The sequence below is a fragment of the Galeopterus variegatus genome, unplaced genomic scaffold, assembly GCF_000696425.1.
Source record: "Galeopterus variegatus unplaced genomic scaffold, G_variegatus-3.0.2 Scaffold15887, whole genome shotgun sequence".
NCBI classification, from domain to species: Eukaryota; Metazoa; Chordata; class Mammalia; order Dermoptera; family Cynocephalidae; genus Galeopterus; species Galeopterus variegatus.
The window spans coordinates 2666-3149 of NW_007741998.1; the positions used below are offsets into that span (position 1 = coordinate 2666).

General features: G+C 53.9%; 1 protein-coding gene across 1 annotated transcript; it reads right to left on the bottom strand.

Annotated features, from left to right (window-relative positions):
* Window positions 1-3: 3 nt before the first annotated feature.
* On the bottom strand, window positions 4-477 carry LOC103582358 (olfactory receptor 10S1; the record flags this gene model as incomplete). The annotated part of the gene is made up of 1 exon (XM_008563977.1): window positions 4-477. A coding segment is annotated over exon 1 (441 nt), but the record flags the coding sequence as incomplete, so codon positions are not given.
* Window positions 478-484: the final 7 nt, after the last annotated feature.

A 484-nucleotide genomic window follows, 5' to 3' on the forward strand; every position in this document is an offset into this window, starting at 1 on the left:
GAAGGTGAGGGAGGTATGGATTGCAGAATGCACGGCACCTATGGCCCAAGTGATCCCAGCCAGCCCTGCACACATCCGCCTGTTCATGGCCACTTGGTAGTGCAGGGGTTGACAGATGGCCAGGTAGCGGTCATAGGCCATGACTGTGTACAGAAAGCACTCGGTGCTGGCCAGGAAGTGGAAGCAGTAAAGCTGTACAGCACAGCCCTCAAAGGAGATCACATTCCCATCCAGAGTCACCAGGCCTGCCATGACTTTGGGCACTGTCACTGTGGACAGACATGCATCCAGGAAGGATAGGTGTCCCAGGAAGTGGTACATTGGGGAGCGGAGGTGAAGGTCAGAGCCCACAGTTATGAGAATAAGGAGGTTCCCAGTCATGGTTATGCTATAGATGAGGAGGAAGAGGAGGAAGAAGAGGCTAGAATGTTCAGCTGTGTCCATCAGACCCTGCAGAAAGAAGTGGCTCACCACAGTCTGGTTC